The sequence below is a fragment of the Choloepus didactylus genome, chromosome 2, assembly GCF_015220235.1.
Source record: "Choloepus didactylus isolate mChoDid1 chromosome 2, mChoDid1.pri, whole genome shotgun sequence".
Lineage (NCBI taxonomy): Eukaryota > Metazoa > Chordata > Mammalia > Pilosa > Megalonychidae > Choloepus > Choloepus didactylus.
Window position 1 is genome coordinate 9,746,953 of NC_051308.1, and position 26,380 is coordinate 9,773,332.

At 41.6% G+C, this 26,380-nt stretch overlaps 1 protein-coding gene across 8 annotated transcripts in view; it reads left to right on the forward strand.

Annotated features, from left to right (window-relative positions):
- The window catches only part of ARID1B (AT-rich interaction domain 1B), a 510,581-nt gene that overhangs the window by 478,072 nt on the left and 6,129 nt on the right, over positions 1-26,380 (forward strand). For 6 of the 8 annotated variants that reach the window (XM_037820312.1, XM_037820294.1, XM_037820304.1 and 3 more), the window contains 8 exons: positions 429-587; positions 6,255-6,464; positions 9,291-9,495; positions 14,682-14,820; positions 15,077-15,249; positions 20,319-20,469; positions 23,018-23,114; positions 24,589-25,372. In XM_037820312.1, coding sequence (XP_037676240.1) covers positions 429-587; positions 6,255-6,464; positions 9,291-9,495; positions 14,682-14,820; positions 15,077-15,249; positions 20,319-20,469; positions 23,018-23,114; positions 24,589-25,372 — 1,918 coding nt within the window. The remainder of the gene's footprint in view (positions 1-428; positions 588-6,254; positions 6,465-9,290; positions 9,496-14,681; positions 14,821-15,076; positions 15,250-20,318; positions 20,470-23,017; positions 23,115-24,588; positions 25,373-26,380) is intronic. The other 2 variants (XM_037820340.1, XM_037820357.1) reach the window with 1 other exon arrangement.

The window sequence follows — 26,380 nt, forward strand, 5'->3', positions numbered from 1 at the left end:
GCTTCCTGTTTTGGCCGCCTCAGCAACAACATACTTAATATTTTGCTTTCCTGCCTTATTTGATAAATAAGGTGAACAGCTTTTTTGTTTTTTTGTTTTTTGTTTTTTTTTCTCCTTTCTTTCATAAAGGGTATCCCATGCTTAGCATTCCATGTAAGCTTGAAGCAAGCATGGTGGCTTCTTGGCCTTGTCCAGCATCCAGCAAACTTACCAGATTATACTAATTAAGAATGTTGTTTTAATAACTTTCTGTGTGTGTGTTTTTGTGTGTTTGTTGTACATGTTTTTCTTTATATATATATATATATATATATGTATGTATATTATATATAAAAAATTAGTCTGTTAAACTGGATGTGCTTTTTGTTATTTTAATAAAGTTTGCCCTACCTTTGTCATTTTTTTTTTTTTTTATTCTTCTACCACAGGATAGCTACAGCTCTCAGGGTATTTCTCAGCCCCCAACCCCAGGCAACCTGCCAGTCCCTTCCCCAATGTCCCCCAGCTCTGCTAGCATCTCCTCATTTCATGGAGATGAAAGTGATAGCATTAGCAGCCCAGGCTGGCCAAAGACTCCATCAAGCCCTGTAAGTGGCTCTGGTTTTTTGTGGGGTTTTTTTGGTTTGTTTTTTGGGGGTTTTTTGATAATTAATTCTACTTTAATGCTTGCTTGTTTATTTGTTTTATAAGACTTTTTCTTCATTACCCATGAAAGGGTTTTCTTTATTTATAATTATATTAGTAATAAAATGAGTAAAGCTTGATTTCTGGTAATGAAACAGCTGTTGTAAAGAAACATTTCTATATGAAGCATGCAGATTGTGTTACTGGGTCCAAACTCCTTCACCCAAGTGACTTTGTTTACATGTCTAATCTCTTGTGCACTTACAGAAGATTTTTTATTAAATGAGATGCTTCTTCATTTACATGGGAACTAATAGCAGCCATAGAGTAAATGAGAAGTTTGGCCCCAGAGCTAAATCTTTCATGAGAAGTTCTATATGAAACATCTGATTTCAAAACTGCCTACCTAAAAATATAAATGTTACAATCTGGGCACAGTTTAGCCTAATACTAGCTCTGCTTTGTTTCAGTCCATTTGTCTGAAATTAAAGTTGTAGAAATGTTAATGCATGTGAATATTTAGAATGCCACTTTTAGATAAACAATGTATAATTATGTTAGAGTGAGTTGAGGTAGAAAAATTGCATCCTGCACAATACTGCTGATAATCTTGAAATTAAGCAGTCATTTTCATATGAAATATAAAAAACAAAAATGGGAATGTAAGTATAAGGAAAAAAAGTTTAGCCTTAATGTTCTTCTGAACTTAGATCTGGGCCTTCCTTTTTCTGCTAAAAAAATTAATTCCTTGCCATTAAAAAAAGGAAGAAGAAGAAAAAAGAGTAATGGTGCTGTAGAAACCTTTATTTTTGCATTCATATAGGGAATCAAAAGATCTTTAAAAAAAAAAAAAAAAACCTTACCATGCAATTACTTGCAAAGAAGACTTAATTAACACCCTAATTTTTGTAAGACGAAGTATTGAAGAACACAGCTCAGGAAAAGCAAGTTGTTGGGGGAGAAGAATCTGTGCAGATTCTGGCAATCTAGTCAAAACCTAGTAAGGAGGCTGCTATTAATTATCCATTAACTGGTTTAAACAGAGTTGAAGGTTTGAAGAGTTGGTTGTTCCAGTAAATGTTGGTAAAATTCACACCAGCCTTTTCCTTTTCAGAGGAGGAGAGGGTGATATCCACTGTTACCGTCTCTGTGGAGATACGGTTCACTATTGCAACAACCAAGATGAAATGTCAAATACTTCTAGGATGGGTTAAACAGAACCAATAGGAAGGGAGAGTGCAACTCCTTAATTTTAATGTCATTGTGTTAATTTGCTTTGAGTCTCAGAAGGCAGCCAATATCATGTTTTATTTTCCCATAATCTACCCTGGGTTTTTTTTGTTTGTTTGTTTGGATTTGTTTTCTTTTTTTAATCATAGGAAAAGCATTTTTTGAATCAGTAGTACTCTAGATTTAACAGGTGGAACTTATGTTTGGCTTTTCAGATACCTTTGTATATTGGCTCAGAGGGAGAATTCCAGCAGTTGAAAATAATAGTCTTAAAAACATTAAGATTATAATTAAGAATATTAGGAATTCTAATAGATCATGTTAGGTTTTAAAACACCACCTTGCTAATTTTTAAATTATAAAGAATGATTATTTATTGTATTTTCTCTTGCTGGCCACATTATCTCCATCCCTGTAAGTCCTGTAGGAAAGTATTATAAAATCCCATTTTCTACTTAAATTTTAGAAAAGAAAAAAACTGAATTGTTGACTTCTTTTTTATTATAATACAATTATATTTGAAGTCATATTTCACTTTTCTCTTTTTTCCATACATCGTCTCTTCTTGTATCATAAATTTTTTTATGTGCAAGAATTTATAAGCAAACCTCTGGCTCCAGGGGTAGATTGAGGACAAGCGAAGCTGTGGTTAGTAATGGAAAATGTGAGACTCGCTCTGCATTGAGAAAACAGATCACTTTTTTGAATGAGATGCTAATTCAAGAAGGGGGACCAAAGGAGATTGTAAATGAAGGGCCTCAGAGATACCTCTGCTATCAAATCACTGCAAACATGCAATTCAGGAATCTTTAACTGCTCTTTCTGAGGTAGACCTTCAGTCTGATACTTAAAATTGCTTTTAGCAGTGTCCCTAATAAAGCCTGTGTAACAGCAGGCTTGAAATGGACCAAATGTAAAGATGTTCCATGCTTGGAAAGTGTATTACGGACCAACACTGTTTTGTTATAAAACATTCTAAAATAAAAACAAACATTTGCATTTACACATATTACCAGGCATATGGAAAAGCTGCTGAAATGTAAATCTGCCTAAGACTTGAGGGAAAATATACATACAGACTTAATTAAATTACATGCAAGGAGAACACTTGTGACACCATAATCGTGTCTTGCTGTAATTTTTCACTTTCTTTTTTCTTACCTCCACATAGACAGTAGCAATTTCAGAACAGTAGGGGATGATTCTTAACAACACTGAAGAATGCCAGGTTGTCCTTACTGGCCTGGAAAAGTCAACCAACAAAAGTCTGTTTGCCCCTTGTCAGTGAGTAGAGTGAGCAATAGTGACATTTATCCGAAGGGTACACCATGGCTGAAGTCTATGAACAAAAAAGCTAGTATTGAGCCCGATGAGTGATAAGAGAGGGCTTTTTATTTCCTAAGACTTTTGAGTTTTTTAACACCCTTTTTGTATTTTAACAGATTTGCTTATTCAGTTAATAAGCAAACCTTGGGTTGGAGGTCAAAACCTGAAACACTGGCGATGGGCACCATCCCATGCCCAGACTCAGTCTTCTTAGGTTGTCCTGCACAGATACTTGGCATCTTGCCTCGTTCCAGTCCTTTTCTGTAGAGTATCTTAATCAGCGATTAATTTGTGTTTGAATAGCCCCAGACTTCTCCAGCCTTTTTCATCCACTTAAGTATTTATTCATAGAACAGTGTCTGTTGTACCTTCGGCGTGCAGGGCACCGTGCTGAGTACTGGCAATTCGAAATCAACACGAGTCCCACCATGGGGAACTTTTTGCCTAGTCGACAGTGTGGATGTCAAACACGCAATCACGTGCAAAATGTGCACAGTGCTGCGAAGGAGAAACAAGCGTGTGCTCAGTGATTGGAAGTGAGGGCCTGATTTGAGCAGCGAGCCGGGCTTTGGGAGGAAACCGAGGCCTGACCGTTTCACTTACACAGGGTTGCGTTTTTCTGTGTTATGGTGCCATGAAAATGTGTTGTGTTTTTTTTTTGAAGATCTAAACATCATGAAAAGTAAAACTATTCTATTAAAAACTAGTTTCATTGAACTTTTCCAATTTTATAAGAGAACCAATGGAGATATGTAGAAGTTAATTTAACAAAGAAAGATGAGAAAATTTAAAATATGTATATTCAGATGAAGAAAATTATAATTTTTAGGCCTGTTTCCAGTTACAAAAATCCAGTTGTCTCATATGTAGGAACACATAATTCAGTGGGCCCATTGCTAAGTTCATTATTAATTGTTCATCCAAAACCATTACCTGGTTTGGATTTAAAAAGGACAGAGCCAGAAACGAGCAGTTGTATCTTAAGTTCAAGATGTTGATAGAGCTATTCTGAGTAATTTTGAGTTGAAAGTGATTGTTTTTCTTTCTGTCATCCTTAAATTGAACCTCAAACTTTTACCTCTTAATTTTTCACAAATGAAATGCAAAGGGGAACTTTTTTAAAAAACTGTTTTTAGGTGATAATCCTTTTTTCCTTGTGTTATTTTTCTAATTGTCATTTTTGAAAAACATTGGACCTTTATTTTTTTAGTGTACCTCCACAAAAGAAAAAAAATTCAACAATAGCATTTAGAAATCTCCTGTTAATGACTACCCTCTTAATGATGGTAAAACTTTCAAAATGTTATCAGTTTGAGAATCTGTTGTAAATGTATTATAAGTTTCTTTTCCTTTTCAGGTATCCCTTGGGTAATAGTGTCTGGCACATATATCTTAAAAATTTATCACTTGGGTCTATAGTGTTTTCTGTATTCTAAGTATGTATATGGATGTATAGACATATACATAAGAAAATGTATGTATTCTTAAGATCTGAACTAAAGTAATTTTTTGAAGTGACCTGCACTTTAACCTCAGCACCAAAATAAATTCTAAAAAGATCACACTGTTTTTTTTGCCCTACCGTTGTTCATTTTTTTATTTACCTCAACTGTATTTCCTGTTGTTATATATTTGACATGAAGATTGTATGCCTCAATAATCCTAAAGCTTGAAGGCTTAAATTTTCAGCAAAAATACCTTGGGCGCAGTTCCTGTTAATTGGAGGGAAAAGCCGCCACCTCATGAGCTTTGTCTCATTCTCAAGCAGCCTTGCTCAGGGCCCTGCTTTTACTGGGGTTCACTCTGTTAAACAAGGAAAAAATCTAACCTCAATGGCAATCATATTATTTAACTAAAAAGGTTTCAGCAATATGTTTAAAATTATGTTCAGTTAAGTATAATGGAAAAGAGGAAGAGTTCTGTCTAAAATAATGGCTGTGTGTTGCAAATGATAACCTAGTAAGTAAGCTTGAGTGAATGAAGTACAGTATTGTTCTAAGGAATTCTTTTTCAAGAACTTAGAAGTGATTTTGCACAGTCACCCCAGCAGTGCCAATTTTATAAATATACAAATACTGTTATAAATATAGGGACAATAAAGAAAGGGGAAAAAAAACACAATTGGGCCATTCAAGGCCTAAAAATACTACCTGTGCTTCAAGTGTGCAGAAATAGCAACTTTACAATTTAAGTAGCAAGTGTGTCTTGTAGATAATAAAAGACCAAGAATTAGAGCATCAATACAAACCATAGGAAAATATAAACACATGCCTAAAAACAAATGTAGATGTTTATCCATAGATGGGCTGAAAATATGAAGTAGCATGTTGTTTCATGCTTAAAGCATGACTGTTTTGAGAAATCAATTACTTAATAACCCCTTACCCTGACAGAGGAGTTCTACAAATCTTACATAGGGAAGGCTGCTTATCATGAGTAAATGTCAGAACTTGAACTGGCCCTTAGTTGATAAGAACTCCCAAGTGAACATAGCGCCCCTACCACTGGTTCCTGTGACTTGTGTCCTGCCTTATATCTTTCAGCAAGTACAAAGTGTTTGCTCTTCCTCCATATGATTTTAGTTTTAATGAAAGATACACTTTAGCCAATCTTTTTTCAACAAGGAAAAGTAGGGGCCCATATAGTTCATTGGGCCCCATATAGTTCATTGGGCCCTATACTATTACCTGTGAAATTTTTTTTCACTGTGATAATTCCAGGGGAGAACACTCTTTTATTTTTAAAAGTGGTGTAAGGCATTATTGGAAACTTGCCTTCTGAGATTCAACGCTTATATCAATAAATTAAAAAAGATTTTTCCATTTTCTTTTGTTTTTTAAGTGTATAAAAGGGGGAGTTTGGGCCCTTTATTTAAAGTCGAAGTAAATTCTTAATTAAAACAATGTATAGTTTGTGCCTGAACTAGTAGCCTTCATTCCTAACTGTGGTGTGATAGCAGTAGTTTTTTAATTTCTTCTCTTCTTGTAATTGGGAGTTCATTACTCTTTTCTCACCTTCCTCCCTTTCCCTCTGCCCACCCTTGCCCCATCTCCAATGCTCCTTCTGGGTACTAGAAGTCCAGTTCATCCACCACCACAGGGGAAAAGATCACAAAGGTATATGAGTTGGGGAACGAGCCAGAGAGAAAGCTGTGGGTCGACCGGTACCTCACCTTCATGGAGGAGAGAGGCTCCCCTGTGTCAAGTCTGCCTGCTGTGGGCAAGAAGCCCTTGGACCTGTTCCGACTCTATGTGTGCGTCAAAGAGATCGGAGGCTTGGCACAGGTAAGAATGGAGGAAGGAAGGGATAAGGAAGTATTATATATAAGCTCTTATTGTGGCTTCTTTGACTATATGGATTGAAAGGTTTTTTTTCCCCTCACAAAGAAAGAACTAGGCCTGTGGGGCCGTGGACCACCCCTCCCTGGGCCCCATGCCCGGGGGGCAGGGGGTGTTGGGAGCCCCAGCTCTGCCGCCAACCACTGTGTGCCCGGGCCCATCACCTGTGTGGGTCTTAGCTCTCTGCTCTGTAAAATGAGACCATTGGACTAAAATATTTTTAAGGTTCCCTTACAGCTTTAGAATTCTGGGGAATCTGCCAGCAGTTCATAGTAAACACTCCAAAATGTTTTGTGAATGGCTGAATTAATGGTCTAGCTCAGATATAAATCAAATTCACCATTTCCCTCTATTCAGAGAAATTTGTCATGAAAACAGTCAGACTTCTAAAACCATGTCCATAATAACCTGGGAAACTGAAGGAGCCAGTGTTGTTATTTTTTAGCAGGGCTGAGACTAGGCTGGGGCAGGAGAGTCAGCTGGGGTGCAGGATGGGGGGACACCCTCATTTTCAGGGATGTGAAAGTACCACCCCTGGCTTGCACAGCTCTGAGAGGCGGTGCCTCCTTCAGCTCTCCTCTGGGCACCTCACCCTTGTCCCAGCCCTGGTTTTGGTACCTAGTCTGGTTTTATGGACATGTCCTATAATAGAAAAAGGGGGATAACGTGTGAGTGCTTACGACACACTGGGCACTGGGCTTCACGTTGGTCATTGTGTTCGTCTTTTTAAATACCCATAACATGAAGGGATCGATAGCCCTCAAAAATAAATGCGGATACTCTTCTGTAACAAAATTAAGTACAGCAATATTGATGCCCAGGGTCCCTCTCGGGGCCAGATCTGTCTGATTCCAAAATGTGCACTCTTGCCATCTACCAGAGTCCTCAAGCCTGGTTAGACATCAGAATCCCCTGGGGAGCTTTAGACATTCTCAGTACCCGGCCCTGATAGGTGGAAGGCATTGCTTATATGCAGGCCAGGGGGAGCACCACCTCCCTGTCCAGGCGGGCACACCAGCAGCCAAGGACCCAGGCGCTAGCCATCTGCTTCATGAAGACCAGGAGCGGTTGGACATGACTGTGGGGGCCTGCAGGAGGAGCCCTTGTTCTCGGCCATGCCCTTAGGTGGCTCATCCCATTGAGGAAATAACACCTACAAATGAGACAACTGGGGTGTGCTTCAGTGCTTTGCCTAGTCAGATGCTAAATGGCATGAGGCAGACCCCTGAGCTTTCTCCTCTGCCCCCAGACTCCCTTCACATAGATTTTTTTTTTTTTCGTAATTACCCAGACTGCTAAAACAATTGGATTTTGCTCATCAAATAATAGTACATGTTGTCTGGATACTTCACTGTGGCTGTTTTGACAGGGTGTGTTACCAAGTTGGGTCTGCAAATGAGAATCTTAGCTGCCTCGCTAGTGAGGATTAGGTGACTGTAGCTGAATGACACAATGGTGAGAGGCTTGGCTGGCACCGTCAGAGGCATCCCCTTGCTGGTGGGCCAGCAGATGTGGTTGGTAGCAGCTGCTGCACCATGTGGTTGTCAATGCCAGCCCTGGCTTTTCAGGGTGTCCCAGGCAGCGCTCCATTGACCGACTCTGAAGCAGTCCACAAGCCTGCTGTGTGCAGCCATGGATTAACTGCCAGCAGAACATCAAGCATCTCCATGAGCTTTCGGCAGTTTGTTCGTTATGCACCATTCAGTGCTAAGTAAATGGACATAAAGAGCTTTGTGAGAAAGTTTAAATCCAAAAATTCAAAATTTCATTAAAAACCACTGTCACTTTTATCCTTACCGCATTGCTCAATCTAGGAGACATCAAGAAGCAAAATATTCCCTGAGGCATTTGCAGATCTTCATGTTTCACTCATGTGTTTAACTTTCTATAACTCTGCTCCCAAGTTGTAATCGAAGGTTAAAATAATGCCTCGAATCTTAATATAGCGTTTCAGGATTTCCCTATTTCATTTCTCCTTTTTTAGCAATTCTGTTCTCTCCAGCCTAAATGCAGGAGGACCCCTGAGTAGCCCCATATCGCACTCAGGAGGGCTCCCTGCCCCTCTGCCTGCCCAGTGGGTCACGCAGCGTGTGAGTGGAGCCAGCTGGGCCCCAACGCTGCCGCCACGGGTGGGAACCGGGGCCTTCAGTCAGGGGCCTCCTTGAACGGGGCCTCGCCACCACCTTGGGTCAGACCACAGGAAAGCATCCAGAAAAGGCCTTGAGCCTGAGTTACAGGTCCATCTTTCTGGGAACTGTGGCTTTTTGAAGGAAAACAGTTCTGTTTGGTTTTTTTTTTGTATCAGTGCTCATACACTTAAATTGCAAAATGATGCTGTGATTGCTTTTTAAATTAGATTTTAGAGCCCCCCCCCCCTTTTTTTAAATTAGAGTTTGGATGAGGGTACGTGTGAGCAAGGTGTGCATTTACACAGATAAATTGCTGGCTAGGAGCAGCACTGGCTCTGGAAGAGAGCAAGGCATTAAAGGATGCACCAGGCAGAAGAATCTCAACAAGCAATGCTTTTTATGTAGCTATCAGCAGGTTCCTTAATGGTTTTATAACTGTAAATGCTGTCTGTGCACTACTGAGTGGGAGTAATGAGCATTAGTTAAAAGAGGCAAATAAAAAAAAAAGGTAAACCAGGACGTTAAGTGCTTTTTTTGTCTCCTGGCTTTAAACAAGCCACTTTGCTGCAAACCAGTGATCCTGGGTTTTTTTTGTTTTTTTTTTTTGTGTGTGTGTGTGTGTGTGTGTGTGTGTGTTTGCTAGGTTAATAAAAACAAGAAGTGGCGTGAGCTGGCAACCAACCTAAATGTTGGCACTTCGAGCAGTGCGGCCAGCTCCCTGAAAAAGCAGTATATTCAGTACCTTTTTGCCTTTGAGTGCAAGATTGAAAGAGGGGAGGAGCCCCCGCCAGAAGTCTTCAGCACTGGGGACGCTAAGAAGCAGCCCAAGCTTCAGCCGCCATCTCCTGGTAAGTGGCAGAGCTACAGGTGTTGACCGGGGAAACTCCTGAGCATGCCCTTCTCTTCACTTCTGCAAAGCTCACGTCAGTGTAAAGCAAACAGAACTTTGGTTCTTTGAGAGGAAGGGTGTTGGTTTTGTTTTCTTTCTTTCTTTCTTTCTTTCTTTCTTTCTTTCTTTCTTTCTTTCTCTTTCATTTCTTTTTCTTTTCTTTTTCTTTCTCTCTTTCTCTTTCTTTCTTTTTTTTTTCAAATTTAGTTGACTCCCAGTTAGCAGTGTTTAAGGAAGAAAAGAATAGAATTTGAGATATTGCCATTTGGGGGCAGCACTTTGAAGGCACCATTCTTTTCCTTTACCTTACTTAGTCAAACTAGACTTTGGGATTCTAAGCTATTTATACCTTTATTCCCTGTACCTGTACTTAAAACTATTCCATCTAACTCTATACAAAATAAGAATCCCCATTAGCCCGTGTTAATCCTTTTTTGCACGACTGGAAACTGCCACCCTGCAGGTTTAACAGCTAGCTTGCAACAGCTCAGCCCCTGATAGTGACACGCAGACTTAGTTTAATGTTCCCTGCCTAGCAAGTACTCACTTTTAGGGAATTCAGCAAACTTATCATGGCAAAGGTCCATGAAGTCCTATTTCTAAGAAAGGGTGGTTCAATTTGTCAGGAGTCTATAGAATACTACCCAGGAATAACGGTGGTTCACCTAAATGCTCATGAGCAAAACCAGTTAACAACACTTGCCATCTCCCCTGCCTTTCTGCTCGACTATTGTAGACCCTTCTGCCCTTTTCAGTTCTCCTGTTTTCCTTTGTTCTACCTGTTCGGGTTTTAAATTTGAAATTACCAAATCGTTATTTTCTTATAATATTAAACGCTGGAAGAAATTTGTATCCTCCTTAGTTCTTGGTGGTGCCATCACTCAGAAACATCTGATCATTCTCATACTTGTTTCTGGCCGTTAGTCATTGCAGAGGAAGGTGCTCTGTGACTGTCAGCACTTACCACCCATGCTGTTTCTTGGTCCCCTCATCTGAGATGGCAGTGATAATGTGTGCTGCTTCCCAGCACATAGGCTTGTTGTAAGGATCAAATAGGACTAGCCAGTAGCTAACATCTCCTGGGCGCTTAGTGTGTGCCAGGCCCTTTTCTAAGTACTTTATCTTTTAATCCTCACAACAGCCCTATCATATAGTTCTGTTTTAAAAATCTGTGAAGAAACTTAGGCACATGGAATCTAAGCCTGCCCAAAATTACTTAGCTAGTGAGTGGAAGAATGGGGCTTTGATCGCAGGGAGCCTGGCTCCAGAGTGTGTTCCTGAACCCACTAAGCTCAAATCCTTTGTAGTAAGTAAAAAGTTTACACATATGAGACAAAGACACGAATTGTTTTCCTTCTAATTATTTCCTCCAGCTGCTGCCTGGGTGGGGGCAGTCAGGGTCTCTCACATAAATACTTTTTGGGCCCAGTGTGCATTTGTAGCGAACCTGCCTAGATTTAGATCTATAGGTACTAGGTACAAGAAGAAATTGTCCTCCCTAGCTCCCACCCTTAAAGATTCAAAGCCTTTGCCAGTTACAGTGTACCTTAAAAACTGTGAAATCTAATTTTTGAAATTTCACATTACATTCAGTTCACAGAGTAAAACAAGCTGCTGATGAACAGCTTTGAAACTATTTTTCCAAAATAAAAACCCAGTAGGGTATTGGGACCAAAGTGGGGATGTCAGCAAAGATCTGAAGGTACATTTTATTTGCCAGGAAAGAGCCTGTGTCACCGAATGATGTGCACTTGTGTATGGAAAATAGCCCTCCCAGTGTGCATAGCTTCAGTACAAGGAATCCCGCTGAGGCCTAGAGACGTCACACAGGAGAGGGCCTGTTCTCTTCACCGTCAGCTCTTTCCTCTGCCCACCCCCCCCCCCTTTTTTTAAACTGCAGCATGATCATTTTAACTGCATGAAAGGGCTTGGATTGCAGATGCACCTACAATATAATACATTCTTCTCAGTAGTAGAAATGGAGCCAAAGCCCTATGAACCAGGAGGTGATAAAGCTTCCTGGTCTTAACCATTAAGTCAGTGCACAGCCCAGAAAGCATCCTGCATAGGCCCAGGGGCCCAAAGTGATCTCTCTCGGGTTCTCCACACTGCTCAGGAGACAGAGCTCGCAGGAGTCCGGTCTGGTGGGAGTGAGCAATGCCATCCCACAGGACAAGCCAGGCCTTCCGCTGATGTCTGTGGGTCACATAGCCTCTCTGATTCCAGTACTGTCATTGAGGAAAGTGTCTCTGAAACATTTTTATTCTCATAGAAGAAAAACAGTATACACACCCACCAGTTTGCCACATCAAGCTTTCATTTATTACAACATTTTTAAAACTTAATTTTCAGCAAAAAAATGTGTTCTTTGAAATCAGTTTTTCTCCTAAGAACATAATTGTACTTTATTCCTCGCAGGCACCCCCAGACAAGCTAAACTAAGATTTCTAAGAAATGTTCTAGAGTTTTTTGAAAATCGTCTCTGAATAACTAAATCACTGGGCTAAGAGTGATCTAAGTCATCCCTCTCTGTAAGATGGCTCTAAAATTAACTGCTGTCAACCTCTGGGAGGTACAGCCCTCTTAGCCTTTTGTGGGTGCATGACTGGGGTCACTGCTGAGTGTGTGGTTTTCCACGCTTGAGATCCAGGTTACTGTCCTTGGGTGCTAGAGTGAGTAGGTGAAGTCAGGCCCCCAAATGAAACCTAGGTTAGGCCTTGGAGTGTGGTTTGCATCTTTAGGGTGCCAGTGGGGATCACATTATAATGAACCCATAAAAGTTTGCGGAGTAGTTCTAATGACTCGTGGCAGGAGTGGGCTCCCCAGGTGGCCTTGGCAGCAGGGTAAGCAGGCTGGGATAGGGGAGGTGGGGAGGTCAGGAGGCTTGGCATTCAATTAGTAACCAAAAACCCATCCATCTCGGCTGGCAGGTGGCTGCCTGAGTTTCTATTATTAGTGACAGGTGATGTCACAGAACCTGTCATAGATCCAACTAGGGAACCCTCAGCAGAAGATGAATGGAAAGGGGTTAGGATTATAAACAAAGGTGCCCTCTGATTGACCTCAAGTCCCTGTAGACCTGGGACCTATCAGGCTGTCCTCTCCCCACCCTACCTCCCACAACCCCAGCCAGAACTAGGGCACGAGGTTCGTGCTGGGTAAATTATCTTCCCAGCTAGAAGTCTGGCTGTACAGTCTGAAGCATGTGAATGTACTTAACCTTCAATAACCTTTCCATTGTTTACTTTAGAGTATACATTTGTAGCTTCTGGCAAAAGGTAGGGATATCCTAGAGAGCATGCCAACCTCCTCTATTAGAGGAGTTTCAAGAAGCTGCATTCATATTTTTTTTTCCTGAGAGGAAAGGAAAAAACACTGGCAAGAGGGAAGAATTTTTCCTTTTTTTTTTTTTTATTAGCTGTAAATGTGAATACTTGTAAATAAGGGTCATTCTGAAATCATAGCCTTGTGAGCCATGCTTCCAAGGAAGCTGTGCAAGCTAAGTTGGAGTCTGTTACTATTTAAGATTTAAGAAGCAAGTTATTTCTTATTTCTCTTCTGCCAGCTCTGTGGGAGTAGTCACGGCTGTAGAATTATCCTGATACATGTATAAAAGGCACTGCTTTTTTTTTTCTTTTTATAACAATCTACTTTTTAATATGCATTTTCATTGTTTCACCAAAATTTGGTTTGTTAGCATCAGTTACTGGGAACTTTTCTAAGTCATTCTGGTCCTGGGGCACAGGAGTGGACACACAAGAGTATTTAACCCCATTGGCCATTCCAGTGTCCATTCTCCCAACCGGCCATTCCAGTATCCATTTCAGATCTCGCTAGAAATATCTGAATTTAACAGATGCTTCCTGAGTTTATGTGATGTATTTGTTTCCATTTCTGACTCCTTCGTAGCTCACTCTATAATCCCCATTGATTGATTAACCTCGATTTCCTCTAAAGTAAAATGTGATTAATAGAAAGTGTGGTGAGCTTTGAGAACTTCTTATGAAAGGAACTGTGAGTACAAAATATTATTTACAAGTAGCCAGTAATGCCTCCATTTGTTATAGTTTGGAAGGTATTTACTTATAAACTCCATGTAGGCAGAGACTTTTGTCTTCTCTGTTGGTTTGGCACTCTGGTGTATCTAGACATAGAAAAGCCTAAAATATAGTAGGCACATACTCATTCATTAAATATTTGTTTAATTAATAAATGACACGATATCTATTGAACATCTAATGTGCTGAAGACTGATTATACTGTGGAGGATAAAACAGGAACCCTTAAAATATTGTTTCTTAGAAGGTGAGGTTAACTTTTTCAAGATTTCTCCTTAAGCTTTGAACAGATCTGCTCAGTTGAGTGCTGTTATTATAATGTAACTGCATATAGTTAAAGCCAAATCTTAGAACTCTGATAACTACATTAAAGAACTCTGAACCAGTATGACTGTGTCTTTAATAACAAATCTGATTTCGCAGCTCCAAAAATGATTGTGTTGTTAATGGCAGAGCATAGACGTATCTAGACGTGAGAAAGCATTGAAATGACATCAGGCTCATTACTAATTTGTATCATCGCTTTTCAACGTCAAGATTTCTCATTGCCTGGGACCCAGAACTAATTTTTCTCATTTTTTTCCAGCATAGCACAACAGTCCATCAAACTGATATCCAAAATTGTCACCCCTTTTTCTTTATTCTTAGACATTTAGATAATCTCCAGTATAAACAACACTAGAATAAACATTTTTCGGCCTGTAGCTTTCTTTTATTAGATTATTTTCTTGGGATAAATACCTAGGAAAGCAGTTGCCCCATCAAAAGGTATAAACCTGTTCTATAGCTAGCAAATGAAGTGTGTTACCACGTAATTTAAAAAAAATAATAAAAAACTAATAAAATAATAAAATAATAATAATAAATTATTATTATAAAAATAAAATAATAAAAAAAAATAAAAAAACTGATTTTCACCATAAACAATGTAAGAGCAACTAATTTTACCATATCTTTATCAGCAATGGACATCATCACCAGTTTTCATAAGATGATGTCTTTTATTTTTTTTGTACCTATCAAAGATGAGCTTACTTGATAACCTCCAGCTTTTTTTCCCATTTTATCTCGGTACTGTTCCTGTCAGCTAACTCAGGGTCCTTGCAAGGTCCGCAGACGCCCCAGTCAACCGGCAGCAATTCAATGGCAGAGCTTCCGGGTGACCTGAAGCCGCCCACTCCAGCCTCTACCCCTCACGGCCAGATGGCCCCGATGCAAGGTGGAAGGTATGTCAGAAGAGCTCCGGGAGCTGTGCAAAATCAGATTCATTTACTGCTTGATTTTCTGATCAAACTTGATAAAGAGAGGAAATGGTGTTCCCTAGTAGGTTTTTAAATGTTGATTACTACTAGTTTTAGCCATGTAATTTATTTTAGATGATTTTTGTACTTACATATTTCAATATTGGTTTATTTTCTGAATACCATGTTTGGAGGTAACTTCTGCTATATCATTAAGCTTTCATCTGTTGTGTCTTTTCAGAAGCAGTACAATCAGTGTGCACGACCCATTTTCAGACGTGAGTGATTCGTCGTTCCCAAAACGGAACTCCATGACTCCCAATGCCCCATACCAGCAAGGCATGAGTATGCCAGACATGATGGGCAGGATGCCCTACGAGCCCAACAAGGACCCCTTTGGTGGAATGAGAAAAGGTATGCACAGGGGACCTCTGCACACACCTGGTCAAAAGGCCGTTCGTTCTCCGCTCTGCCGTTCCCCAACCAATTCACTCATCCACTCATCCATTCAAAACATATTTGGCTGCCTACTGCGTAGGTCGGAGTCCAGGTCCCCGATTTGCTAAATGTGTGACCTTGGGAAAATTACTTAGCATCTTTGTGCATCAGTTTCCTCATCTAGAAATTGGAATGATAATAGGGCCTGTCTCAGAGGGTGTAGAATTATCCTGATATATTTATAAAAGCAAATATATTTATAACCATGTAACACACAAAGCCCTGTTGGAGTGACTGGCACACATAGCAGGAAGCATTATCTTTGCCGTCATCTTTGCTGCTTCAGCATGGGTTGAACACAGCACTGAGTGCTAGGTATTATATTGGTAAATCAGACAGTCCCTCCTCATGGAGTTCACAGATTCTTGGCAGAAACAAACAAAATTTTAATAAGTTAAAACAAGAACGTGGTTAATGGAAGAAAAGAAACAAATAGAAACAAAAAGGAAGAAGGAACAAATAGCAAAGATATTGGAGGTCGGGGCAGTCGGAGGAAGGAAAATCTACATAGGTAGGGTGGTGTTACCTTGTGAGCCCTAAAGAATGGGGAGTAGCAGGGAAGGGCAGGCAGGAGTAGGGCCCTGAGGCGGGAATGAAATTGGTGTGTCTGAGGAGTTGAAAGGTGGCTGGAGCCGGTGAGCAGTAGGTCAGGGCGAGGTCATCAAGGCAGTCAGAACTGCTGATGAGTTTGGGTTTTATGGGTGAAATGTTATGCAGGGAAGTGGCCTGACTAGATTTTTTTTTCTGTTAAAAAAAAAAAAAATCTCACCGTCTATGTAGAATGTGTTGGAGAGAGGTAAGAGTAGAATGGGGGAGAAGTAAGGAGCCCCTGGTGAAGTCTGGGGGAGAGATGGGCTGGAGTAGGATCCCAGAGTGGCGAGAGAAGTGAGACTCTTCGCTGTGCTTTGGAAGTGGAGGCAACATGACTTGCAGATGGCTTGAACATGGAGGTTTAAGCGAGAAGAACAAGCATTGATGACTGAGATGAGACGCCTGCCAAAACGTTGGGACAGGAGCAGGCTAGACAAAAACCGGAGTTCACGCTGAGATGTAAGCAAGTGTTAAGTAGTTGTGGGGTGGATGCCTGGGCTGAGCAGAGGGTTGGAATTGATGTCGTTTTGGAGTCTTAAGCAGTGAGGTGGTATTCATGGCTAGGGGAAGGGAGAGTCACTGAGAGAAAGTGTAGGCGAGGCTCTGATAGACATCAGGAAACACCCAGCATGGTTTTTCCCTTGTCCAGAGAGCACTGAGATTTTAGTTATCTCAGCACCCACCCCTTTTTAGCTCTTCCCCTGGCATACAAACTCTAAGTGCACACTTGATTTTTCCCTTGTTGGTTTTTAATTTTTTGGGGCACTCTTCAAAATGCAGATGGGTCCTATGAAATCAAGGCTTGATGTGAATATTATTGAAAACAAATGTATAAAAAATAGTGAATAATACTTTTAGTGGAAGTATTTATTTTGGGATCCCTTAAATAATAGTGCCTCTGTTGTATTTAAATGTTTGGGGTACATAAATTTCTTGATATGTCTGTTGTCTAAATAGAAGCATAAAGCCCAAAGCCTTGGTTTTCCCAAGTATTATGGACCAAAGAAAAATAAAAATGAGTAATCTCAGAACTTTAAATATTGGGAATATACCCCTTATTTTACAAATTAGATTTTTAATATTTCAGGATGTTATCTGTTACATAAAGCAAAATAGTCCATAATTTCTCCATTCAGAGAGTTTCAGGGCCTCTTGTTCTGAGTAAGGAGTTTGCAGAACAGACAGTAAACCCAAAAGCTCAGAGATTCCAAAGCTTTGTTGGTGCTGGAGGTTGCTACTTTTCTTGGGGTATGATATGCTAGAACGAGCATTTTGTTTGTATTTTTTTGTTGTTCTGTCAAGAACTATTAGATTCTAAAAGTATGACAATCACCTGGATAAAAAAACAGAAGTAATCAGTAGCATTTGGAAATCTGGCCCCAAAATGTATTGCAAACTGTTCCAGTATCCTACCTACATGCTACATTAGACATCTAGAGATGTACTTATTTTGCTTCTTTTGCCTGCAATTTTTCTTATTACACACACAGGAAGACAAATTGTGGGAGGAAAGACTGGAATTACCTTGCTAGGTTCTAGATAGTTTTCATCACCATGTGAATGCTACAGCCAAAGGAAAGCTCTGTTTCAGATTTCATCAATGTACTTCAGTCCACATTCTGTCTTATAATATTGGTATATTTGATACCAAATTGTATAAAGCAGATAAACAGAAAATCCACAGAAAGCAGAGTCCCCTGTTCTTAACAAAGTTTTCCATTCCTCACTTCACCTTACTCTGTCAGTGAACTTGGTGCTCTGATTTTTTTTAATGACCTACCTCAGTGTGGTTGTGGTGGTGGTTGTTAACCCATGTGATGGCCCTGTAGTAAATGAAAGGAGCCTGCCTTCATTCTCCCACCTGCTGGTAGGCTTACTTCATCACCAACTGAGCAATTGACGGATTGCATAGAAGGGAACATAATATTTGTATTGTTCAGCTTAGTATATTGGAATGCCGGGTCACTTCTGTGTACATAGCTTTTTAATTGAACAGATGTATTCTAATGCTCTGGTAATGAATGGGTTCTCTTCTAATACTTTGCTATCATAAAGAGTGATTCAGTGATCATTCAAGTACAGTGTCTATGAAGTGGATTCCTAAAAGTGAAATTGTTGAATCAAAGAATATGAACTTTGTTTTAGTTTACTAAATATCGTGGTAATCTGTTGCTGTATAACAAACTACCCTAAAACTTGGTGTCTCTAAGCAACAACAGTTGATTATCTCTCACAACTTTGTGGTTGATTGGGTAGCTGTTGGCTCCATGTGCTCTCAGCTCCATGTGCTGTCACCTGGGACACTGAGATGGCTGCCATCACCTAGAAGCCTGATGGGGAGCGCTCCTGGAACTGGGATGACCGGAGGCCTCCTCCCTGGGGCCTTTCCACTAACTCCTTGGGTGCCTCGTGACATGGTGCACAGGTTCCAAGAAGGAGCCCTCTAAGAGGACACACCCCAGTTACAAGCGCTTATCATGCCTCGGCTTGCATCACATTTGCAGGGTCCCATTGGTCAAAGCTAGTCACATGACCAAGCCCAATGTTGTCATGGGAGGGGACTTCTCAAAAATAAGCACAGGGGGTGTGCAGCAATGGGGGTTACCAAGGGGTGGTCAACCATGGGTATTACTGAAGTTATACCTATTTAATACTCTTACAGTATGTAGGAGAGTGTGGTTCCTTGCCTCCTTAGGGTTATTATCAATTACTTTAGTATTTGCCAATCAGATGGGGGGGCAGGTTGTGATTGTTTTTACTTGGATTTGTTTATTAGTGAGGTCACACATCTTTTCATATGTTGATTGGCCATTTGTTTTTCATCTTCTGTGAATGCCCATTTAGTGTTTACCCATTTTTCATGTGATTGCCTTTTTTCCTATTGATTTTTAAGAACTCTTTGTGTATTAGAGAATTAAGCTAATTATATACCTTAATTTCCGCCTATCTCTGTTTTCGTATCTTCAAAATGGAAAATAACATAAAACTTGGTTCTACTACAGGTTGATGTGAGAGCAAATAAGATAAAATGTGTGAAAGCACATTGCAAAGTAAAATATATTATACTGGCATTAGGCTTCATTATTTGTACTTCTCCATCAGCCTAACAAATTTTATCAGCTCACAAAATTTTAATCAGCTTTTCCCAATTAACAGAGTGGCCATTTTAAGATGAAAAAAGGTGCTTTAGTGCTGTATATCAATTAAAATTTATATTAAAATGTTTAATTTGCCTACAGGCTAGTTTCAGGGCTTGACCCAGTTTCCTTCAGGCTCTGAGCTGGTGCTGATTTGCATATCTGACCTAATTGGCATTCTACCTTCTGTTAGAAATAGTTGATTCTCATCCCATCTTGAGCTATTCTTAACTTCCCAATTCTTGTCTTCATCCTGGATGGATATGCGTGTTAGGGTTTTCTCTTTCTTTTGTCTGTAAGGGAAGGGAACTAACTTTATGTGTGTGTGTGTGTGTATATATAGTTTCTTTCTTATAACCACCCCATGAGATGATATCACTCACACTTTATAGACAAGGAATTAAACTCAGAAGCTTAGTAACTCACCCAAGGAAGTAATGGATTTGGGCCTGTATTAGTTTCCTATATTGCTACATAACAAATTACCATGAACGTAGCAGCTTAAAACAGTTTCTGTGGGTCAGCATTCTGGCACAGAGTGGCTGGGTCATCTGCTGAGGGTCTCACACAGCCAAAAGCAAGGTGTCAGCCAGGACTGCTGTCTCATCCAAGGCTTCGGGTCTTCTAAGCTCACTCGGCTTGTAGGCAGAGTGCAGTGTCTTGCAGGTTTAAGACCCAGGGCCCATTTTCTCGTTGGCTGGTCTCTGGGGACTGCTGTCAGCTCCTGCAGATGCTCACGTTTCCTAACATGTGGCCCCTCCACAATGTGGCCAGGGTCCTTCAAGCCTGCAGGAGGAGGTCTCTGACTTGCCCTACCTCGACCACTAGATCCAGATGTAAAGGGCTTGTATGAGTAGGTGAGCTCTCCCACCCCACCCCACCCAGCATCTTCCTTTTGGTTATCTCACAGTCTTCTGATTAGGAACCTTAATTACATGTGTGAAAGCCCTTTACCATATGACCTAATGCAATCGTGGGAGTGATACCCCATCATTTTCATAGATTCTGACCACACTCAATGGGAAGGGTTATCCCAGGCGTGTACACCAGGGGGGCAGGGACAGAAATCTTGAGGATCCTCAGAATCTGTCTACCAAAGGGCCCATCTTGACTCCAGAACTTAAGCTCTCTCATTAGTGTTGTTCTCTGACATACTAAGGCCATGATATAATTACAACAGAAACACTAGAAGGGATCTTTTGGCCCTTTGACTTTCTAAAATGCCTAATTCTGTGTCTTGTATTTAACATACTGCAGTGCCTGGGAGTAGTGAGCCCTTCATGACGCAAGGACAGCTGCCCAATAGCAGCATGCAGGACATGTACAACCAGAGTCCGTCCGGAGCAATGTCCAGTCTGGGCATGGGCCAGCGGCAGCAGTTCCCCTACGGGGCCAGTTACGATCGAAGGTGAGGCATTTTTAAAATGAAGAGGAGGTGACTGAATAGAAACTGTGCTTTCCTCACACATGTTTCTGAGCCTTGATAGCTGAGCCACTGACCATAACTCCATGTCCGGTTTCCTGTTGGAGTTGAGGAGGAGGGTCGAGGTTCAGGCGGCTGTACCAGGACAGGGAGAGGACCTTGTCCGCAGGCAGTCACATGCAGCTGTGGTTTCATGAGCAAATGCCTGACATGTAAATCAGAAATATGCTGTGCTGGGCCGGGCTGGCCGGGCAGGAGCCTGCTTCGCTAGAGCTCCAAAGCGGGGCCATCTAAGCGAAGTCAGTTCTCAGCACTGAGCCTCCCTCTGGGATCCACCTGCCGTGGGAGACTAGCCGCCTTCCAGCCCGGACGGGCCTCGCTGCATCAGCTACCAGATGTTCTTCCGGTAGGCAGCCCCGGCTCGACCCCTGCAGCTTTCCTGTCGCAGGGAAGTATAGGCGCGGTGGCCGCCTCGCTGGGCTCGCAGGGGCCCGAGGAGCAGGGAGCACGTGGGGGCCTTCCAGGCACTGGGTCTGTGACGTCCCCCTTCTAGACGTCCTGAGACAGAATGGCAAGTAAGGCTGCAGCACCAATCCAGATCTATATTTAATTAGATAGAAGGAGGATCATTGACATCTCTCTGAGAGAATAAATCAGAAAACTGCTTCCTATGGCTGAGGTAGACTTCTTTTTGTGAAGACAACCCCTGACCTATGCCCCTGGCTTTAACACATATTATTACAAAACGCCTTCCACCTGGTCATTATGTTCTTTACCTCCCTGGTAGACAAATGCTTAGAGGCCGAAGGCTTTAATATTAGAAACTTTCAAAGGAAAAACCAGAGGCACAGTAACTGCAGCCACACTTGGCATGTCTCAGGACAGGGATGGATTCCAGATAGTTTCTTTCAGAACTGGGGTATACGCGGGCTGCTCCGGGGCTGCTTCCACCAGGCGCTTGCCCTCCATCAGCCTCACAAGCATGCTGGGCTCATTGCAGAAGGTTCTGTTATTGAAAACGTTTCACTGGTTTCATGCAAAGAAGAATCGCTGTTTTGCCATAAGGTTTCTTTCTGGCATTATCTGTGAGCCTGGTTTCTGAGAGTACACAGACATCACCTGCTCAAAGTGATATGGTGCCTTCTGATAGTGACTTGAGAGTTTATTCTTCTAATTCTGACCGTGGCCAAAAATATAGTGAGTATTTATCTGTAGTGGTTACATTAATCAGTTAACCATTTTGTTGCGTTTTGTGGATTGGATCAAGGAATTTACTTAGATTTGCTTCGTCTTTGGAAGTCTGGGAAAAGCTGTTGATTTGTGTGTGGGGGGGGGTGGCTGACAAGGCGAAAACAGTGGGCCTAAGATATATTCTTGAAGAAACCCAAGCAAATGGAATTTCCTGTTTCTTCTAGAAAGCTCTCCAGAACAAGCATGGCCTAGGTTTGGAAGTTATTGGCTCAACCCCCTTAGAGAGAGGTGTTTACCTCATTGTTAAATTCTCTCTTTTCAGAAATGTGTCCCATTATTCAGCTTAAATTTCTTCCATGTCAACTATATTCCTTTTCTCCTAACTGTAAGCTTCCTTCTAGACATCATTGTGGTTAGCAAAACCTCCCCCTGTATCTGTTTTACATGTGATGTTCAGAAAATACATTCGTTTTTTTCTTAGTCTCACTCCTTGATGAGATTAAGAATACAGTCAATCCAAGTATTTTCTCTTTCTTACAAGATGCAATAGAGTAAATCAATTTATTTGTTCAAAATTTCAAATCAGTTGCCCTTTTGAAAATGCTGCTTTTGATGGTGTTTGTAATTTCTCAGCATAAAAGCAGTTGAAAAATAAAGGTATTGTTCATTCCTATTTAAACATTTAATAGGAGTACATTTAAGTCACCCCTGTTCTTTTCTGTAGCCTTTTAGAGTCTTAGGATTTTGGGGTTTTGAGTACGCCCATCTATACTATAATTAGCTAACTCAGTATCATTTGAGTTCCCTTTAAAGTATAAGTTACAGAAAATTGAGCATTTTACATTTATAGTGAGGAAGTGAGAAGTAGAAACATTTTCCTGATTATACATCCATGTTCTGATACTTGTAGAAATACTGCTTTTGATTTTTAGATCCTTTTGCTGCTCCTTGCTTTCGTCCAGGCCTCACATCAGAGGCATCGAGTGTGTGACACTCCCTCGTGTAAACCCCAGCGGGCCGGGCGGGGCCTCTGCCTCAGAGGCCAAGGCCAGGGAAGCGGACGGTGCTCTCCAGGGAGCCTGCCTGTTGGACTGGTCCTCCTCTGCACCCATTAGCCAGGGCCCCGCAGGAGCTTGGCACCCCTCCCCAGCTTGGGTGTTCCCATCCCTTTTGCCAAAAGGTGAAGCACTGCCGCCACTCAGAGCACCTCTGTTGGAAAGTGTGTAGAGTGGAGAAAAGACAGAGCCATCTCGGGTGTAGTGTTTCCAGACATGGATCTGTAAGTTCTGTGTTGGCCTGAAGTTCCTCATAAATTCACTTCTCTTTGAATGCCTCATTCTAGGCATGACACTTACGGGCAGCAGTATCCAGGCCAAGGGCCTCCCTCAGGACAGCCCCCATATGGAGGACACCAGCCTGGACTGTATCCACAGCAGCCGGTGAGTTGACAAGTGGGCATGGAGCTTTTCATTTCCCGGTTTTCTCCTGGAGGCTAAAATTTAAACTCACAGTACTTCTGAAGATTTTTAGGGAGTATAACAAAAATGATTAGCATTTATTTGAATGTTCAGGGTGTATTTGTTTAGTGCTGGAAAATCTTCCTAGGATTTCAAACTCAGCAAATTAAAATATATGGTATCCTGAAACAACCGTGTTATAAGCAGTCTCTAAGTACATTCATCCTTGTAAATAACAACAAACCTGAAGTAAGTATATTTTAAATTTCTGTCTTTTGTGTGTGCTGTTATATCAAAAGCCTTTTTTAGAACAGAAATGTGTCAATATGTGTTAAAGAGAACATGTAGAAACAGCAGCTTAAAATAGTACAGGCTAATGGTTCAAGTTAATTGGCTTTTTAGAAATAAAACGCGAATGGCTGCTTGCCTTGCCTCCACGTGACAGGTTTATGCTGGTCTGCAGACTCAGCTGCTGCTCACCAGTATTTAGCTGTGCAAATCCCTGCCCCCACCTGGCAGTTCTCAGGACTGATGAGGAGAATTGTGCTTTGCGTTGTGGCTTTTCAGGCACGGAGGGTTTCGTTGTTTCTAAAGCAACTCTTCAGGACACCTCTTGCAAAATAGAGGGATTATTTTTCTTTTTGGATTTTTTTAACCACAGAGCAGTTTTAAGCATTTATTTAATTTTTACCATAGAGAAACAGTGACTTACACTATTAAACCTTTGATTTTAAATGATTTTCAAGTAAAGTGAAAGAATACTTACTAAAACATGAGCATCTCACTCACTCAGATTCCCACCCACCCTCATTATGTGTCACCAGGAGGAGGGCTAAGTGACAGATGCTGTGCCCGGCCTTATCCCCAGAAGCCGGGCCAGGGCAGGGCTTTCACCGGAGAGTCAGACCTGGACGAGCCAGAAGTCAGGGGGAGCCACAGAGGGCCAGGTGCCCGGTGCCAGCAGCCCCGGCCAAGGAGCCAGATCTTACTTGGAGACGTTTCTGTGTGGGCAGGCCTCAGAAATCAACCCGATCCAGAACCCCTTCAGGCTTGGCCCGGCATCCTCACTGCATTCTTCTGTGATTTCTCCTTGTACCCACCAATGTCAGCTCCAGGCCCGTGCCCAGCTTTTGCCTGTGTGGTAGTCACAAAGCAGAATCATCCTGGAGTGTAGCCCTGGAAAATGCCACAGGAAAAGAGGCTTTATTTTTTTTCCACAGAAAGTTCTAAGTACATGAAAACAAACTTCTGAAGCCCTCTTCAAAGTACATGACCTGGTATTGTATAATACTGAAATGTAGTGTGTAAATTGTTGGTCTTTAGTTGTTATACGAGCTTCTTGCATTCATTTTGAAATGAATATTCCGCCAGGTAATAACTATTTTGCATAATTTAGGTGTGTGTGATTATACCTGTAAGAGCACTCCAGTATGATTGGTCTTTATGTGAATTTCAGAATTACAAACGCCATATGGATGGCATGTACGGGCCTCCAGCCAAACGCCATGAGGGAGACATGTACAACATGCAGTATGGCAGCCAGCAGCAGGAGATGTACACCCAGTATGGAAGCTCCTACTCCGGACCGGACAGGAGGCCCATCCAGGGACAGTACCCATACCCCTACAGCAGAGAGAGGATGCAGGGCCCAGGGCAGATGCAGCCGCATGGAATACCGCCTCAGATGATGGGTGGCCCGATGCAGTCGTCCTCCAGCGAGGGGCCTCAGCAGAACATGTGGGCGGCACGCAACGACATGCCTTATCCCTACCAGAACAGACAAGGCCCGAGCGGCCCTGCACAGGCACCTCCTTATCCAGGCATGAATCGCACAGATGATATGCTGGTACCTGATCAGAGGATGAATCACGAGAGCCAGTGGCCTTCTCACGTCAGCCAGCGTCAGCCTTATATGTCATCATCAGCCTCCATGCAGCCCATCACGCGACCACCTCAGCCATCCTACCAGACACCACCGTCACTGCCAAACCACATCTCCAGGGCGCCCAGCCCCGCGTCCTTCCAGCGCTCCCTGGAGAACCGTATGTCTCCAAGCAAGTCTCCCTTCCTGCCCTCTATGAAAATGCAGAAGGTCATGCCCACCGTGCCCGCCTCACAGGTCACAGGGCCGCCCCCCCAGCCACCCCCGATCAGGAGGGAGATCACTTTCCCTCCTGGCTCAGTAGAAGCGTCACAGCCAGTCTTGAAACAAAGACGAAAGATTACCTCAAAAGATATCGGTAAGCATCCAGAGGTTTTGTTCCTGAAATGAATTCCAGTTAAGATCTAGAATTTTAATTTTAGTTTAGATGTAATTCCTATTAATCTCAAGGAAATAAGAATTCTTACAACTACAAACAATCAGGACATGTTTTTACATAGGAGCACGATAGTCAGAAGCCAGTCCTCTGAATTGAGAAGTACTTTCAGAGAAGAGCTTGAATTTAAATGGTATTTTTAGATGTGCATGTAATTTGTGTGAGAGATTAGAGCTCCAAGCAGGAGGCCAGGGAGTTCTCAGTGATTACAGAACATGTTTGGGGCTTACAGATTTGACCTTAACCAAGTCACGTAATCTCTGCAATGCATGTTTAACAGGCCCACTGTGAGGCTAATGAAACTTTAGTTGACCTGAGAAAATTTGAAGGCAAGCCACTCTGTAATTTTGGTAACAACACAGAAAGTGAGGAAAGGGGGAAGCCTGAGCATATATGATGTGCCGAGTGGACGTGGTCCATACGGCACTGCTAGTTGCGGGTCAGGAACCACTGCGGTGGGAAGCCGGTGATGCCGGGTCAGCCTCCAGGGGGGCTCTGAACACTGGGAGAGATGACGATGTCCCGCAGTACAGAGTTTGTCTACATTCCTTTTGAAGTATCTTTAACATAGCAAAGGAAAAAATAGATCTCAGTTGAGTTGTAAGAAAACTTCTCCAAAAATCTCAAAAGCAGCTGACTCAGAATCATTTGCAATGATTGGAAAATTAAAGATATTAAAGATGTTTTCAATCCTTGTACAGAATTTATACACAAAGTAAGAATACGTAGAAAGACATATTGAACCCCATTTTTATGAGAAATAAATATATGTAAAATATGTATGTATGTTTATGTATTTGTATAGATAAATCAATTTAAAGATTATTTTGTTTTAGTTTGTTAGTGTGTGTTGTGCCGGTATTTGTCTTCAATCTAGGGAAATTGATGTTCCTTATTTTAAAAAGAAAGTTTGACTTTTTTATTATAAAA